This window comes from Pseudophryne corroboree, chromosome 2 (assembly GCF_028390025.1).
Source record: "Pseudophryne corroboree isolate aPseCor3 chromosome 2, aPseCor3.hap2, whole genome shotgun sequence".
Lineage (NCBI taxonomy): Eukaryota > Metazoa > Chordata > Amphibia > Anura > Myobatrachidae > Pseudophryne > Pseudophryne corroboree.
In genome coordinates, this window is record NC_086445.1 from 267,618,714 (window position 1) to 267,632,055 (window position 13,342).

At 45.9% G+C, this 13,342-nt stretch overlaps 1 protein-coding gene across 3 annotated transcripts in view; it reads right to left on the reverse strand.

Annotated features, from left to right (window-relative positions):
• ITM2B (integral membrane protein 2B) overlaps positions 1 to 13,038 on the reverse strand; it is a 153,909-nt gene extending 140,871 nt beyond the window's left edge. For 2 of the 3 annotated variants that reach the window (XM_063952793.1, XM_063952792.1), the window contains exon 1: positions 12,593 to 13,038. In XM_063952793.1, the coding sequence (XP_063808863.1) occupies positions 12,593 to 12,685 (93 nt within the window). In that variant the 5' untranslated portion in view covers positions 12,686 to 13,038. The remainder of the gene's footprint in view (positions 1 to 12,592) is intronic. The other variant, XM_063952794.1, reaches the window with a different exon arrangement.
• Positions 13,039 to 13,342: the final 304 nt, after the last annotated feature.

Below are 13,342 nucleotides of genomic sequence, written 5' to 3' on the forward strand. Positions count from 1 at the left end.
ATTCAGTTTGTGTGAGGGGGGGGAAAGTTACCTCAGGCTTCTTTCCCTTATACATATACACCCTCGTGTCAGGGACAGGGGTTTCCTCTGTGATGTGCAAAACATCCTTTATTGCTATAATCATATATCGAAGGGATTTAGCCAATTTTGGCTGTAACTTTGCATCATCGTAATCGACACTGGAGTCAGAATCCATGTCGGTATCTGTGTCAACAATTTGGGATAGTGGGCGCTTATGAGACCCTGACGGTCCCTGCAACAGAGGGTCAGGCACGGGTTGAGACCCTGACCGTCCCAATGCATCCGCCTTGTCAAATCTTTTATGCAAGGAATTAACATTATCATTTAAAACCTTCCACATATCCATCCAATCAGGTGTCGGCGCCGTCGGCGGAGACACCACATTCCTTTGCTCCCGCTCCTCTCCCACATAGCCTTCCTCATCAGACATGTTGACACAAGCATACCGACACACACACACACACACACACACACACACACAGGGAATGTCCTTTCTGAAGACAGTTCCCCCACAAGGCCCTTTGGAGAGACAGAGAGCGAGTATGCCAGCACACACCCCAGCGCTATAATATCCCAGGAATAACACAGTAACTTAATGTTAACCCAGTAGCTGCTGTATGTATAGTTTTTGCGCCTAATTATGTGCCCCCCCTCTCTTTTCAAGCCTCTTCTACCGTGTATCAGCAGGGGAGAGTCCGGGGAGCTTCCTCTCAGCGGAGCTGTGGAGAAAAAATGGCGCTGGTGAGTGCTGAGGGAGAAGCCGCGCCCCCTCGACGGCGGGCTTCTGTCCCGCTTATACAGTAATTTTGGCAGGGGCTCATACATATATACAGTGCCCAGCTGTATATACGTGTACTTTTGCCAACATGAGGTCCCAAATGCTGCCCAGGGCGCCCCCCCCCCCTGCACCCTTACAGTGACCGGAGTATGTGAGGTGTGTGGAGCAATGGCGCACAGCTGCAGTGCTGTGCGTTACCTCTAGTGAAGATCATGCAGTCTTCTGCCGCCTGTGAAGTCTTCTTTTCTTCTCATACTCACCCGGCTTCTATCTTCCGGCTCTGCGAGGGGGACAGCGGTGCGGCTCTGGGACAGACGGCGAGATCCTGCGTACCAATCCCTATGGAGCTAATAGTGTCTAGTAGCCTAAGAAGCAGGACCTAGCTTCAGAGAGTAGGGCTGCTTCTCTCCCCTCAGTCCCTCGATGCAGGGAGTCTGTTGCCAGCAGAGCTCCCTGAAAATAAAAAACCTAACAAAATACTTTCTATCAGTAAACTCAGGAGAGCTCACTGAAAAGCACCCAGATCCTTTGGGCACAGTATCAAACCGAGGTCTGGAGGAGGGGCATAGAGGGAGGAGCCAGTGCACACCAGGAACTAAATTCTTTCTTAAAGTGCCCATGTCTCCTGCGGAGCCCGTCTATCCCCATGGTCCTTACGGAGTCCCCAGCATCCTCTAGGACGTTAGAGAAAGTAGAGTATTTTTGTATAATCTAATAGATTACCAATTTTTATAAAAATTGTCTACAGAAACCAAACCAATGCATGAGCTTGTTTAAAAGAAAATATAAAATTAGAAAACTGTATAAAAGCCAGGAACAGGCATACATCCTGTAATAAAAATAGCAACAAAGATTCCCTACAAACAATAAACATGTAAATTGAAGACAATGGTATCTACAAACTAGAACAGCAGTAAGGTATGCGGAGATACTTTCACTTTCAGATTATATTTCTTTATTAAATTAGTTGCACTGATATTGATCTTGTTTCAATTTCATTATTGATCATTTCTATGTAACAGAAATTTGTTTCCCCAGAATGTGCAACACTGTGGGTTATGTAAGAGCTTTACAAAAGACAATACTGCATACATTACACTTCTGAGCATCATTTATCCTTGTCCTCCAATACTAGCTTTTTGCAAGCAGGAGAAAATTTAGCATTCTAGGCAGATTTTTTTAAAAGATTGTAACTGTTGACAGACCAGCATTCTTCCCAGGTAGCAGGAAAGGTGTAACCGAAGTAGTAATCTTGTTCAGCATTCTCCCAGCTCCAGTGCTCATAGGGTTCATAAATTCTTAGTGATAAACTATGCCATATTCACTACAACACCTTACAGGAGATCTTAAAGCATGAACAGCTTTTTAGCAATCTTAATGCTGCAAAGAATGTGGTATGTTTACATTTTATTTATTCCCCCCTCATAAGACAGCAGATCTACCTATGGTCCACCCCTTATTATAATTATCCAGAATGACTGGAGATAAAGTAAGCCTATCAATTTACTAGAAAGTACTATCCCATGAATATAAGTAAGGTCTTGTGAATACTAGACATACAGCACCTTTGTCACTGGTTACTACACGATAGATAGGATGTGTACCGTCAGTAAACACAATGGCTTGCTCCACTTTAAAATAATACTAGATAAACAGAAAAATAAGAATTTACTTACCGATAATTCTATTTCTCGGAGTCCGTAGTGGATGCTGGGGTTCCTGAAAGGACCATGGGGAATAGCGGCTCCGCAGGAGACAGGGCACAAAAGTAAAGCTTTCCGATCAGGTGGTGTGCACTGGCTCCTCCCCCTATGACCCTCCTCCAAGCCAGTTAGGTACTGTGCCCGGACGAGCGTACACAATAAGGGAGGAATTTTGAATCCCGGGTAAGACTCATACCAGCCACACCAATCACACCGTACAACTTGTGATCTAAACCCAGTTAACAGTATGATAACAGCGGAGCCTCTGAAAAGATGGCTCACAACAATAATAACCCGATTTTTGTAACTATGTACAAGTATTGCAGATAATCCGCACTTGGGACGGGCGCCCAGCATCCACTACGGACTCCGAGAAATAGAATTATCGGTAAGTAAATTCTTATTTTCTCTATCGTCCTAGTGGATGCTGGGGTTCCTGAAAGGACCATGGGGATTATACCAAAGCTCCCAAACGGGCGGGAGAGTGCGGATGACTCTGCAGCACCGAATGAGAGAACTCCAGGTCCTCCTTAGCCAGGGTATCAAATTTGTAGGATTTTACAAACGTGTTTGCCCCTGACTAAATAACCGCTCGGCAAAGTTGTAAAGCCGAGACCCCTCGGGCAGCCGCCCAAGATGAGCCCACCTTCCTTGTGGAATGGGCATTTACATATTTTGGCTGTGGCAGGCCTGCCACAGAATGTGCAAGCTGAATTGTATTACACATCCAACTAGCAATAGTCTGCTTAAAAGCAAGAGCACCCAGTTTGTTGGGTGCATACAGGATAACAGCAAGTCAGTTTTCCTGACTCCAGCCGTCCTGGAACCTATATTTTCAGGGCCCTGACAACATCTAGCAACTTGGAGTCCTCCAAGTCCCTAGTAGGTGCAAGGCACCACAATAAGCTGGTTCAGGTGAAACACTGACACCACCTTAGGGAGAGAACTGGGGACGAGTCCGCAGCTCTGCCCTGTCCGAATGGACAAACAAATATGGGCTTTTTTGAGAAAAAAACCACCAATTTGACACTCGCCTGGTCCAGGCCAGGGCCAAGAACATGGTCACTTTTCATGTGAGATGTTTCAAATCCACAGATTTGACTGGTTTTAAACCAATGTGATTTGAAGAATCCCAGAACTACGTTGAGATCCCACAGTGCCACTGGAGGCACAAAAGAGGGTTGTATATGCAATACTCCCTTGACAAAGTTCTGGACTTCAGGAACTGAAGCCAATTCTTTCTGGAAGAAAATTGACAGGGCCGAAATTTGAACCTTAATGGACCCCAATTTGAGGCCCATAGACACTCCTGTTTGCAGGAAATGCAGGAATCGACCGAGTTGAAATTTCTTTGTGGGGCCTTCCTGGCCTCACACCACGCAACATATTTTCGCCACATGTGGTGATAATGTTGTGCGGTCACCTCCTTTCTGGCTTTGACCAGGGTAGGAATGACCTCTTCCGGAATGCCTTTGTCCCTTAGGATCCGGCGTTCCACCGCCATGCCAACAAACGCAGCTGCGGTAAGTCTTGGAACAGACATGGTACTTGCTGAAGCAAGTCCCTTCTTAGCGGCAGAGGCCATAAGACCTCTGTAAACATCTCTTGAAGTTCCGGGTACCAAGTCCTTCTTGGCCAATCCGGAGCCATGAGTATAGTTCTTACTCCTCTACGTCTTATAATTCTCAGCACCTTAGGTATGAGAAGCAGAGGAGGGAACACATACACCGACTGGTACACCCACGGTGTTACCAGAACGTCCACAGCTATTGCCTGAGAGTCTCTTGACCTGGCGCAATACCAGTCCCGTTTTTTGTTCAGATGGGACGCCATCATGTCCACCTTTGGTATTTCCCAACGGTTTACAATCATGTGGAAAAAACTTCCCAATGAAGTTTCCACTCTCCCGGGTGGAGGTCGTGCCTGCTGAGGAAGTCTGCTTCCCAGTTTCCATTCCCGGGATGAAACACTGCTGACAGTGCTATCACATGATTTTCCGCCCAGCGAAAAGTCCTTGCAGTTTTTGCCATTGCCCTCCTGCTTCTTGTGTCGCCCTGTCTGTTTACGTGGGCGACTGCCGTGATGTTTTTCCCACTGGATCAATACCGGCTGACCTTGAAGCAGAGGTCTTGCTAAGCTTAGAGCATTATAAATTTACCCTTAGCTCCAGTATATTTATGTGGAGAAAAGTCTCCAGACTTGATCACACTCCCTGGAAATTTTTTCCTTGTGTGACTGCTCCCCAGCCTCTCGGGCTGGGCTCCGTGGTCACCAGCATCCAATCCTGAATGCCGAATCTGCGGCCCTCTAGAAGATGAGCACTCTATAACCACCACAGGAGAGACACCCTTGTCCTTGGATATAGGGTTATCCGCTGATGCATCTGAAGATGCGATCCGGATCATTTGTCCAGCAGATCCCACTGAAAAGTTCTTGCGTGAAATCTGCCGAATGGAATTGCTTCGTAGGAAGCCACCATTTTCTACCAGGACCCTTGTGCAATGATGCACTGTTTTTAGGAGGTTCCTGACTAGCTCGGATAACTCCCTGGCTTTCTCTTTCGGGAGAAACACCTTTTTCTGGACTGTGTCCAGAATCATCCCTAGGCACAGCAGACGTGTCGTCGGGATCAGCTGCGATTTTGGAATATTTAGAATCCACCCGTGCTGTTGTAGCAGTATCCGAGATAGTGCTACTCCTACCTCCAACTGTTCCCTGGACTATGCCCTTATCAGGAGATCGTCCAAGTAAGGGATAATTAAGACGCCTTTTCTTCGAAGAAGAATCATCATTTCGGCCATTACCTTAGTAAAGAGCCGGGGTGCCGTGGACAATCCAAACGGCAGCGTCTGAAACTGATAGTGACAGTTCTGCACCACGAACCTGAGGTACCCTTAGTGAGAAGGGCAAATTTGGGACATAGAGGTAAGCATCCCTGATGTCCCGGGACACTATATAGTCCCCTTCTTCCTGTTCGTTATCACTGCTCTGAGTGACTCCATCTTGATTTGAACCTTTGTAAGTGTTCAAAATTTTTTTAGATTTAGAATAAGTCTCACCTAGCCTTCTGGCTTCAGTACCACAATATAGTGTGGAATAATACCCCTTTTCTTGTAGTAGGAGGGGTAATTTAATTATCACCTGCTGGGAATACAGCTTGTGAATTTTTTCCCATACTGCCTCCTTGTCGGAGGGAGACCTTGGTAAAGCAGACTTCAGGAGCCTGCGAAGGGGAAACGTCTCGACATTCCAATCTGTACCCCTGGGATACTACTTGTAGGATCCAGGGGTCCTGTACGGTCTCAGCGCCATGCTGAGAACTTGTCAGAAGCGGTGGAACGCTTCTGTTCCTGGGAATGGGCTGCCTGCTGCAGTCTTCTTCCCTTTCCTCTATCCCTGGGCAGATATGATCTTATAGGGACGAAAGGACTGAGGCTGAAAAGACGGTGTCTTTTTCTGCAGAGATGTGACTTAGGGTAAAAACGGTGGATTTTCCAGCAGTTGCCGTGGCCACCAGGTCCGATGGACCGACCCCAAATAACTCCTCTTCCTTTATACGGCAATACACCTTTGTGCCGTTTGGAATCTGCATCACCTGACCACTGTCGTGTCCATAACATCTTCTGGCAGTTATGGACATCGCATTTACTCTTGATGCCAGAGTGCAAATATCCCTCTGTGCATCTCGCATATATAGAAATGCATCCTTTAAATGCTCTATAGTCAATAAAATACTGTCCCTGTCAAGGGTATCAATATTTTTAGTCAGGGAATCCGACCAAGCCACCCCAGCTCTGCACATCCAGGCTGAGGCGATCGCTGGTCGCAGTATAACACCAGTATGTGTGTATATACTTTTTATGATATTTTCCAGCCTCCTGTCAGCTGGTCCTTGAGGACGGCCCTATCTATAGACGGTACCGCCACTTGTTTTGATAAGCGTGTGAGCGCCTTATCCACCCTAAGGGGTGTTTCCCAACGCGCCCTAACTTCTGGCGGGAAAGGGTATACCGCCCATAATTTTCTATCGGGGGGAACCCACGCATCATCAAACACTTTATTTAATTTATCTGATTCAGGAAAAACTATGGTAGTTTTTTCACATCCCACATAATACCCTCTTTTGTGGTACTTGTAGTATCAGAAATATGTAACACCTCCTTCATTGCCTTTAACGTGTGGCCCTAATAAGGAATACGTTTGTTTATTCACCGTCGACACTGGATTCAGTGTCCCTGTCTGTGTCTGTGTCGACCGACTAAAGTAAACGGGCGTTTTAAAACCCCTGACGGTGTTTTTGAGACGTCTGGACCGGTACTAATTGTTTGTCGGCCGTCTCATGTCGTCAACCGACCTTGCAGCGTGTTGACATTATCACGTAATTCCCTAAATAAGCCATCCATTCCGGTGTCGACTCCCTAGAGAGTGACATCACCATTACAGGCAATTGCTCCGCCTCCTCACCAACATCGTCCTCCTACATGTCGACACACACGTACCGACACACAGCACACACACAGGGAATGCTCTGATAGAGGACAGGACCCACTAGCCCTTTGGAGAGACAGAGGGAGAGTTTGCCAGCACACACCAAAAACGCTATAATTATATAGGGACAACCTTATATAAGTGTTTTCCCTTATAGCATCTTTTTTATATATTTCTAACGCCAAATTAGTGCCCCCCCTCTCTGTTTTAACCCTGTTTCTGTAGTGCAGTGCAGGGGAGAGCCTGGGAGCCTTCCCTCCAGCCTTTCTGTGAGGGAAAATGGCGCTGTGTGCTGAGGAGATAGGCCCCGCCCCTTTTTCGGCGGCCTCGTCTCCCGCTCTTAACGGAGTCTGGCAGGGGTTAAATATCTCCATATAGCCTCCGGAGGCTATATGTGAGGTATTTTTAGCCAAAATAGGTTTTCATTTGCCTCCCAGGGCGCCCCCCTCCCAGCGCCCTGCACCCTCAGTGACTGCCGTGTGAAGTGTGCTGAGAGGAAAATGGCGCACAGCTGCAGTGCTGTGCGCTACCTTTAGAAGACTGAGGAGTCTTCTGCCGCCGATTCTGGACCTCTTCTTATTTCAGCATCTGCAAGGGGGCCGGCGGCAAGGCTCCGGTGACCATCCAGGCTGTACCTGTGATCGTCCCTCTGGAGCTGATGTCCAGTAGCCAAGAAGCCAATCCATCCTGCACGCAGGTGAGTTCACTTCTTCTCCCCTAAGTCCCTCGTTGCAGTGATCCTGTTGCCAGCAGGACTCACTGTAAAATAAAAAACCTAAGCTAAACTTTTCTAAGCAGCTCTTTAGGAGAGCCACCTAGATTGCACCCTTCTCGGCCGGGCACAAAAATCTAACTGGCTTGGAGGAGGGTCATAGGGGGAGGAGCCAGTGCACACCACCTGATCGGAAAGCTTTACTTTTGTGCCCTGTCTCCTGCGGAGCCGCTATTCCCCATGGTCCTTTCAGGAACCCCAGCATCCACTAGGACGATAGAGAAATGCAATAAGCTCAGTGGAAGGTACAGTAGCTCTAAGGCAGCGAAATAGCATTGAAGTATCAGACCTAATATCTGCAGGATTCCATTAGCGCAACACTTCTCCATATTTTATTTATTAACATGACTGGGACCTGCCACTTGCTTAATTGCTAATAATACAATCCACCCATTCTTATTTTAGGTCAAAGGAGTGTTCTATTTCTTGAAAAAGGAAAACAGAATGATTAAAAAATATGTGGGGGGAAAACTGTACACCAATATATTACACATAATTCAGTGTATTTAAAAAATATTAAAGTCAATGTAGTTTGAAACACAGACCTTACTGGCTAATTTGTATTACCATAGCAACATACATAAACTCTGAGGGAATCTAGCTCACCTGTAAAATCAGATAAAAACTTGTAATTGCAGCACTGTATGTACAGAAAGCACAGTGATAGTTTTTTTCAGCACATGTATGATTCTACTTTGAATTTGTATTTATTTTTTACTTACTACCAGTCACATCTTCATAAAATGATAACCAAGTACTACTAAAGAGTTTATTAGCACATTATACTGTAACCCCTGCTAAATCAAGCATTAGAGTCAGATATTTACTAAAAGCGTAGAGAATGTGTTGAGGGGACGTGGGCTAAAGTGAAACTGAAGCCAAATTACCAAGGGTCTGCCGGGATACGCCAAGTATCTGTGTAGGAAAAGAAGCCAAACATTTAGAGCAAATCAGAACACGGGCAAGTACTGCCAGGACTAGTTTCTATAGAGTTAAACAGACAGATGTCCTTAAAAACAACTACCTAAAACACTAGCACACAGGAACTGTACCAGAAGGCACTGTCATAAGCACAAAAAAAGAAAAGAAAAAGTAAGTACAAAAATGTAATAAAAAAGAGAGCGTGCTTTTGTTGACATTCATTGTTATGGGTATTACCAAATGACACGCACTCATCTTAAAATTGTGCATAATAACAGACAGATCAGTTCTAGGGCAGAGCGCCTTGATTCTCAAGGTAAAGCAGCCAATCTGTCCCCAATGACTTCATCTAAATGATTATCAGGAATATGGAGCCATTACTTTGTCCTGAAGGCCACAGATCAGTGTAGTTCAGCATTGAAGTAGTATGTTTGCCCTACAGGCAGCTGCCACTTGAGAAGTTTAGTGTCAGACTAGGACATACAAGAACACAGGCACAACAGCTGTCTCTTATGCCCATTCCTAGTCCCATGGCAGCATGGGTAATTAGGAGTCACATATACAATAAAGGGAAAGACCTTAAAAACACATTTTTAAGATCCTCAAATGTGGATTACACGTAGCAGCCCGCTCTATAAAATGGATGAGGTACAGGAAGCCACAAATAGGCACAACATATCGCTACATGCAGCATATTAACTATACAGATAGATATATATATATATATATATATATATATATACACACACACACACACACACACACACACACACACGTACACACACTAGTTACTAGACAGTCAAAATGACGGACCAACATAATAGTAATGTCAGTGCTGACGGCTATGCACGCCTGAACGGAGCAACACATGAATTGCTCCGTTGGGTGCCATCTTGTGGCCTCCAGCGCACAAAACACTTGAATTCACCCCACAGAGGTGAGCAGCAGCGTTAGCCTTTTATTATACAGGATGCCAAATACCTGCTGTGCTTTCAATGCAGCCTCACTACACAAGTGTTAACAAAGAAGAAAAAAATAATTGCAATGTATAGTTAAGTATGCTCAATGCTGTGCCAATAATGAATCAATAGAAAAGTAATACAGGTTGAGTATCCCTTACCCAAAATGCTTGGGACCAGAAGTATTTTGGATATTGGATTTTTCCTTATTTGGAACAATTACATAGCATAATGAGATATCATAGCGATGGGAACCAAGTCTAAGCACAGAATGCATTTATGTTTCATATACACCTTATACACACAGCCCGAAGGTCATTATAGCCAATATTTTTAATAACTTTCTGCATTAAATATAAAGCTTGTGTACATTCACACAATTCCTTTATATTTCATATACACACAGCCTGAAGGTCATTAAATACAATATTGTTAATAACTATGGGGTCGATTCTATTCGGCAACTTAAGAATAGCGCCGGGAATTAGCTCCCGACGCTATTCAATTCAGCTCCAGTTAAGTCGGCGATGTCCCGTTCTCGCCGACTAAACAGGTTGAATTGTCGGGAGAACGGACATTCTCCGACTTAACTCCCCGGCGCGAGGCTAATTCCCGACAGAATCAGCCTCGCGCCGGCCGCGAGGCAGCACTTTTGTCGGGTTTCTTCTCTCATCCCCCGGGGATGAGAGAAGAATTCCCGACAATTGCGGGTCACTAGCAGCTGAATTGAATAGCGTCGGGAGCCAATTCCCGGCGCTATTCTTAAGTTGCCGAAAAGAATCGACCCCTTTGTGTATTAAACAAAGATTGTGTACAATGAGCCATCACAAAACAAAGATTTCACTATCTCACTCAAAAAATCCCATATTTCGAAATATTTGGATATGGGATACTCAACCTGCACGGACAACGTTGAGATCAATTTTTACTGTAAAAATAATAAGCATTTGTTTGCCTCATTACCATATGCCTATACAGACATATACCACAAGTGTTAGTTTTGCATGGAGTACTTTCCCGAACTAAAGTCAGAGAAATATTTGTTTTCTAGCAGGACTGCATGAAGTAAATGCTGATCGCTCATGACACAGCAGAGGAGGCTCCTTCTCCAAACTGCTTCCATGCTAATACAGTAAGCACTGTCTACTTGCTCTAGAATCAATTTATAAAATGTCATAGCTTAAATGCCACTTGCTTAACACTGCAAATAATTTGTTTAAACTGTAAACGGAGAAGCACAACCCACGACAACAGCCAAACATTGGACAGTGTGAACAGACTCAGCGCAAAATGCCTAGGAGTGTTCTCATGCAGAGAAACACTACAACACGTGCACTTTTAAAGCTGATTCTGGACCATAAGAATCGCTGTCATGTTTTCCAAGAGAACAGTTATATATTAATTAGTGACTGGGACATTCTTAAAGATCCATATCTGCTTCGTGTTTCGTCTAGAATTCTGCAAGGAAACAGGAAAGCATGCAATGTCAGGCCACCTGGGAATCATTGTTAGAAAGAAACATAAAAGGCAAAAAGATTATTTCAACGTGAATTATCACGAGAAAAATATTAATATAAATTATTTACTGTAGAGTACAGTACAGTATTTTTATTGTATTCATCATCTAATTTACGCTCACATTATAGCGCTTTCCAATATCAACCAGACGGCAGCTGTGTAATATAATCCCTTTCAGCCATTTAATCCTCGTCTTGCCATGCTATTTGGAAATTGTATTATTTACATGATCAATGAATTCCAACCTTTGTAACTATGAATAATTAAATACTACTTACAGAAACAGCTGTAAATGTAGTTTTTGAACCACTATAAAATAATCATAGACTGTATTTATCATTTATGCGATTGTCACCCATGACACTACAGGAATTGGTTAAATTCTTCCAAAACTGGTTACTCTTACATTTGCTAATTAGTAGATAGGTACAGAGGCTAACAGCCCTGAAATCCGTATCGTTAGGACTGACTACATTATATTCCGCTGTTCACCTGGCAATTTCTATGCCATCTGTCATCAGTGTTAGAGAAGTGAGAGATAATTAATACCCAGCCTCATGACCATGGAAAACAGGTAGTCATTGTATATTCATCCTATCTCCAAAATGCAGACAGCTCCCCAGTATCAGAGCAAGGAGCTTCATTTTATCCCATCACAGGATCCCAAACCTCACAGAAAATGATATATAATTAACACTATTTTGTTTTGAGAAATGCTGACAGAGCTTCTATCAGTCAGCTACATGTGCAAAGAAGACATGTCTGGATATGCCAACAAAATGCCATCCTGACAAGAGCCAGGGAGGAGAACAGGAGGTGAAGGCTTACAGGGGAACATTATGCATGCGGCCCGAGCTCTAGCTGCTGCTGCTCCCCTGTCAGCCATTTTACAGAGCTTATCTCAGTGTCTCTGATATCACAAGCAGCTTCCACCATTTTATTCCACTCTTTCCCTGCTTAAATGGCAAGACCAATTCCTGTCAGCCAGCCGGCTATGGCAGAACAGCCCCGAGCTGCTGCTGCTTCTGACCCTACCCCATGGTACCGTGACCTGTGCTGTGCTCACTAGGAACCCCCCGGGGGCGATTATGCAACGTGGCACTCAGGTACAAAAGTCACCCAGGTGGAGGTGTATGAGGAGGAGAAGAGAGCCACAATAAAGATGCCCGGGATTAATGCCATCACAAGGGGCATACCGGGGTGCAGAGTGCCGGCGGGCAGGGGCTAAGGCGGGGGGCGGGGCACTGCGGGAGCTGGGGCGCGGAATGTGAGTCTCCTAACAAACACCCGGCCACAGGGCACTGCGTGCGGCCAGCCGCCATTCCCTGCTGCTGACCAATATACCTACCTATAAACCCCACCGCCCATCACCTATACCCTGCACAGAGTGCTGCGGACACCTGGCTGCGGGGAGGCTCCGCCCGCGTCTCACCTTGTTCTCGGGGATAATCAGCACCTCGCTGTTCTCATCCTCCTTCTTGGCTTCCTTCTGTGTCAGCGCCGAGTTAAAGGCTAGTTTCACCATGTCTGCTCTCAGCACCCCACAGGGGAGGCAGCGGCTGCGGGTTCGGGGCTGTCAGCGGGCTGCGGGTTCGGGGCTGTCAGCGAGCAGCGGCTGGGATACTAGTCTCTCCTTTGTTGTTGTGAGTCTGCCTGGCTGCTGCTGCTGCGAAGCTTCGTGAGGAGGAGGCGGAGAGAGAGAGGCCGGGCCTCAGCGTGACGCACGGCAACCACCAGCGGCCAGTGCCCGGCGCACCGCAGCGCTGTAGTCACACGGGCAGCATCACAGCCTGAGGTTCTGCTCCAGGTGTCTGCACGTGTCACCATCTGCTGCCACCCTGGTGCCAGTCCTAGGCAGACCCCAAATAATGGCGCTGCTTCATGTGTGGGCGGCACAATGGCCAGAGAGCAGCTAGTTCTAGTAGGTGGTTTGGTGGAAAAGCCGGCTCTGCCTGCGTGGGGCAAAGGACCCACCACCGCTGCCCACAGCTGGCCTGAGCAGTTTGGTGTCCTAGACAAGATTATACTTTGTGCCACTTAAAATAGTTCACATGGCCTGCTGGTGTTTTCGCTGTCTATCTCTTCACTGGTGCTGACATACTGGAGAGACACGGGGTCCATTTATCAAAATACACCCCAAAATCGAAGATAGCCTAAGTCTCACTGTGTGTAAGGTGCATAC